At 35.6% G+C, this 3,860-nt stretch overlaps 2 protein-coding genes across 2 annotated transcripts; both read right to left on the reverse strand.

Moving 5' to 3' along the window:
• Window positions 1-1,394: 1,394 nt before the first annotated feature.
• Window positions 1,395-1,871, reverse strand: LOC120781376. Its single transcript, XM_040113580.1, has one exon. It carries the CDS (start codon window positions 1,869-1,871, stop codon window positions 1,395-1,397), a length of 477 nt encoding a protein of 158 aa, XP_039969514.1.
• A 660-nt stretch (window positions 1,872-2,531) lies between these two features.
• On the reverse strand, window positions 2,532-3,140 carry LOC120781375 (acidic leucine-rich nuclear phosphoprotein 32 family member B-like). Its single transcript, XM_040113578.1, has 3 exons — window positions 3,091-3,140; window positions 2,732-3,032; window positions 2,532-2,540 (listed from the first exon to the last, which is right to left on the reverse strand). Exons 1-3 carry the CDS (start codon window positions 3,138-3,140, stop codon window positions 2,532-2,534), a joined length of 360 nt encoding a protein of 119 aa, XP_039969512.1.
• Between the last annotated feature and the right edge of the window lie 720 nt (window positions 3,141-3,860).

Genomic DNA, 3,860 nt, shown 5'->3' on the forward strand with positions numbered 1-3,860 from the left:
TCAATCGTTTATTTGGACCCTATCTAATTAACCGATGCATTTGACAGAGTCAAAGCTTCAGTAAGGAGTTTAAGACTTATTCACATTTACGAGTCTGTTCTATTGGTTTCAGGTCACCTCAATCATATTTATCAAGCTAATTATTGCTACAAATGACATCACCTGAATTTGGTTGAAATTTTACAAGTTTGCAAAGAAAACTTGGTTTGTTTACAAAGCAAAAATACTGGTTACATATATATATATATATATCAACACTGCCCATTAATATTTTTCATTGCACCATTCGAATGCTACTACTGGCAAGGAGACAGAAAATGCAGCTTAGCTATTGTAGAGCAAAGAAAACAAATTTATCATGAACAACCAAATGAAGCTTATGCCTAAAACCAACCTTTCGTTTGGCGAAAGTCTGAAGCTTTCAGTATCCTCGTTGCTCTATTTTCATTCATTCTTGTTGTTGTTTTCGAGGTTGAAGCAGGGAATAAACGCTTTTGACGCTATGTTGTCCACATATGCTGTTAGCTTCAGTTACATTCAAGTAATCAAATCCATCACAAGCAGTTTGCATACATATAGACGTTGGAAAGCGAATCATAGCATACCCTAAGGCGTTAAAATACACACTTAGTATTACCATAAAAGGAACAACAGCTTCTGCAGTCAAAATTGTGCAACATCAAGTGTTGCCAACAATTGAGGAGCAATGCAAATATGTATGCTGAGAGTAAGTTAATATGGTTTGCTTAGACTGAGACGAAATGATGATGAAAACATTAATTTAAACTGGTATGGGATAATCCATTTTAAGTACATTACAAAAATTTGAAATCACACAACATAATAATATATTTATTTAAAATGACACTTTTCTTTTAAAAACTAAGGATACATTTAAATTAATAAAGATAAAATTATGTCCAATTTCAATAGAACTCCTTAACCCTAGAACACACACCCGGGTACAAATGGATCCACTTTCAACTTTGAAATGTTGTAACTTTTGAACCTCTATACCGCTAACTTCGGATCTAGGAAGATTATTTAGTTTTGAGTTCAAATTCTAAATTTGAACCAGATCGGACCGCTGGTTCAGGAGCTACAGCCTTCCAAACACATTTTATACGTAAACACACACCCGGAATACGTTTGTACCCTAATAGTAAAAATCCTCATAATAATCAAAAAAAAAAAAAACATTTTTATATTATTTTTTTATTTGAAAAATTAAAAATATTCATTTCACACATTATGCTATTGACTTTTATTATACAAATTATAAAAATGCATCTTATATCTAAGGATAATCATGGCAAATAGAGCAATTTGTTGATGTGACCGAATGTTCAAGACACATTGGCTTCTTACATTTGGCGCACAGCTTTCTGGTTTTTCTACGGCCATTTTTCCTCTTGTGAGTAACATAAATAGCAAGATCCGGACACAGGTTTTGGCGTGCGCGCTGCGGCAGATGTTGATGCTGCTGTTGACACCATTGATTCCACCGGTCGGTTGAAATATGCTTCAATAGCAATTTTAGTCGAAAAATTTCGCGTCACTTGACGATTTATAGCTCTGGCTTCAATAATGGGCATACCCAATGCTTCAGCCAAGCTGCGCAGGATCTGGTTACGCTTATTGTTTGTTCTCCAAGGCAACATAGGGTTATTCAAATCGTAGTTAATGTAGGCTACAAAAGCTGTAATGTCCAACATGTTGAAGAACATCGCTAGTGGCCATCGTTTTGTTTGTCTTTGTATTGGATATTCCGCTAACATTTGGTCCATTCGATCAACACCACCTTTGGTATGATTATAATATTCAATTATTTCAGGTTTCCCACTGTCAGCTATTTCAGCATCATTATGCATGGTCGAAAGCAAAATTACTGCTTTATTTTTTTTGGGAACATACGAGCACATTGTCACAATATTTTTGAAGCCAAATGTCGTTGAACCAATTGTCCTGTTTTCGTTCTGCTTCAAGTTCCAACGATCGTGAGTTTCCAGGTGAGAAGCAGTTCTACAACTGGCAAGGTCGTAAACAAATTGTCCATTGTAATGTTTCGGCCACTTCCTTGGAATTTGGCAGACAAATCCTTCACCACTCGTTCGCCTTGGTTCGTTTCCCTACCAGTTTCTGATTGGCCAGTATATATTTGTCCATGCAGTGGATATGCATTTGTGGCATCGCAAATCCACCAAACCTTGACACCATATTTAGCAGGTTTTGATGGTATGTACTGCGTAAACCGTGTGCGTCCACGGTAAGGAAATAATTGTTCATCAATCGTCAAGTATGAGCTGGGCTTGTAATGTGCAGCAAGATTATTGTTCATCATCGTCCACAACTCACTGATCGGTGCTGCTTTATCAGTTAGTAAGCGTGTTGCACGAGTGTTTTTTTCGTCAAATCTTAGGAACCGCAATATCGAACAGAAACAGTTGTTCTCCATTGCTATGGTTCGCACCAGTCATAATAAGTATGCCAAAAATGCATATAGCTCTGTTATTGACACAGGCGTCCATGTCTTAGGAGTTCTGTTTGGATGCGCATTGTTGTAAGCATTATAAGTTTCTTTTGCTAACTTATTTGTGTGGCGCATAATTATATCAGCCATTTCAACGTTCATGAAACATTTGAATGTTTGCTCTATTGACAACATTTCAGTGCATCTAGCTGGTCCAGAACGTTCTCTTATAATATTTTGTCTGAGCACCTGACGACTTACATTTGGTTCTTTCATCCACTCAGTACCATCACGTGCAACAAATTTTTCGGCACTAGCAGGTAATTCATTATTTTCTTCTACTTCTTCTTCTTCATCGTCTTCTTCATCATCCTCATAGTCCGCATAATCAGGTAATACTTCTGCGGCACTTTGCGAAACTTCAGCATCGTCATCAGCAATTTTAATGTCATTGATTTGAATTTCTTCTTCATCTTCTGAGTCAAAGTCATAGGGAGCGTCATCGTCACAAATTTCATCAAATAAAGATTGTATATATGATTCTCGCTGTTCCTCAGTTAGCCTACATAATAAAAAAAATTGGTATATGTTTACATTGTTGCTTATTTTACATTTTTTACCTTCTACTATATGCTGCACTTGATAAATATTCGTTTCTTCTTGAAGTCATTTCGTATCCAGTTATTTATAGTTTCAGTTATATTTATTTTCACTTATATTTTCACTTCTTACACTTTTGAGCAACAAAACAATAATGAAAATATTAACAGGCAGCATTTATAACACCTCGTGTGAAAACAACCGTTGCAGCTGCATATAAAATACAAAAACCAGTTATACCAGTGTATTTGCTATACCTTGCGCGACCTTTTTGCACATATCTTTTGAACCAGGTAGAATATTTCAATGAAATGAAAACCAAAATGTGTATTCCTTGTTACTCTTCAAGTATATTATTATAAAGTATATTATTTTGTTTTGCATTTATCAGGACAACAACAAAAACAAAAATCCCCTGTTGCATGTCCTGACTTTATTTGCCCATATCGCTGGAACCAGTAGGAATATTCGAATGAAACAAAAGACAAAATACTTGTTATATATTAAAATATACACTTAAAAAAAATCATAGAAATCGGTTGAATTAGCATTAAAAAAACCGCAAAATAAGGTCCCGGGTACAAACGTATCGCGGGTGTGTGTTTACGTGGTATTTTGTGGGTGTGTGTTCTAGGGTTAAGAAAAATGTATTTTATAATTTTAAGTTACCATAACAATGTCTTTTTAAGGACCAGCCGTAAATTGACAGCATATGATGATCCCATCAACCTTGTTATGTTACTTTAGAATTCGGGCCGTCTCAAACCACAACCTGACGGATTTTGAGAAA

The sequence above is a fragment of the Bactrocera tryoni genome, unplaced genomic scaffold (assembly GCF_016617805.1).
Source record: "Bactrocera tryoni isolate S06 unplaced genomic scaffold, CSIRO_BtryS06_freeze2 scaffold_685, whole genome shotgun sequence".
In the NCBI taxonomy this organism is placed as follows: Eukaryota; Metazoa; Arthropoda; class Insecta; order Diptera; family Tephritidae; genus Bactrocera; species Bactrocera tryoni.

Bases quoted from the DNA above. Each gene is read 5' to 3' on its own strand.
- LOC120781376 (XM_040113580.1), bottom strand. From the start codon at position 1,871: ATGCATAATGATGCTGAAATAGCTGACAGTGGGAAACCTGAAATAATT.
- LOC120781375 (XM_040113578.1), bottom strand. From the start codon at position 3,140: ATGACTTCAAGAAGAAACGAATATTTATCAAGTGCAGCATATAGTAGA. The intron at 3,033-3,090 runs GTAAAAAATGTA...TTTATTATGTAG, and splicing joins AGTGCAGCATATAGTAGAAG to GCTAACTGAGGAACAGCGAG.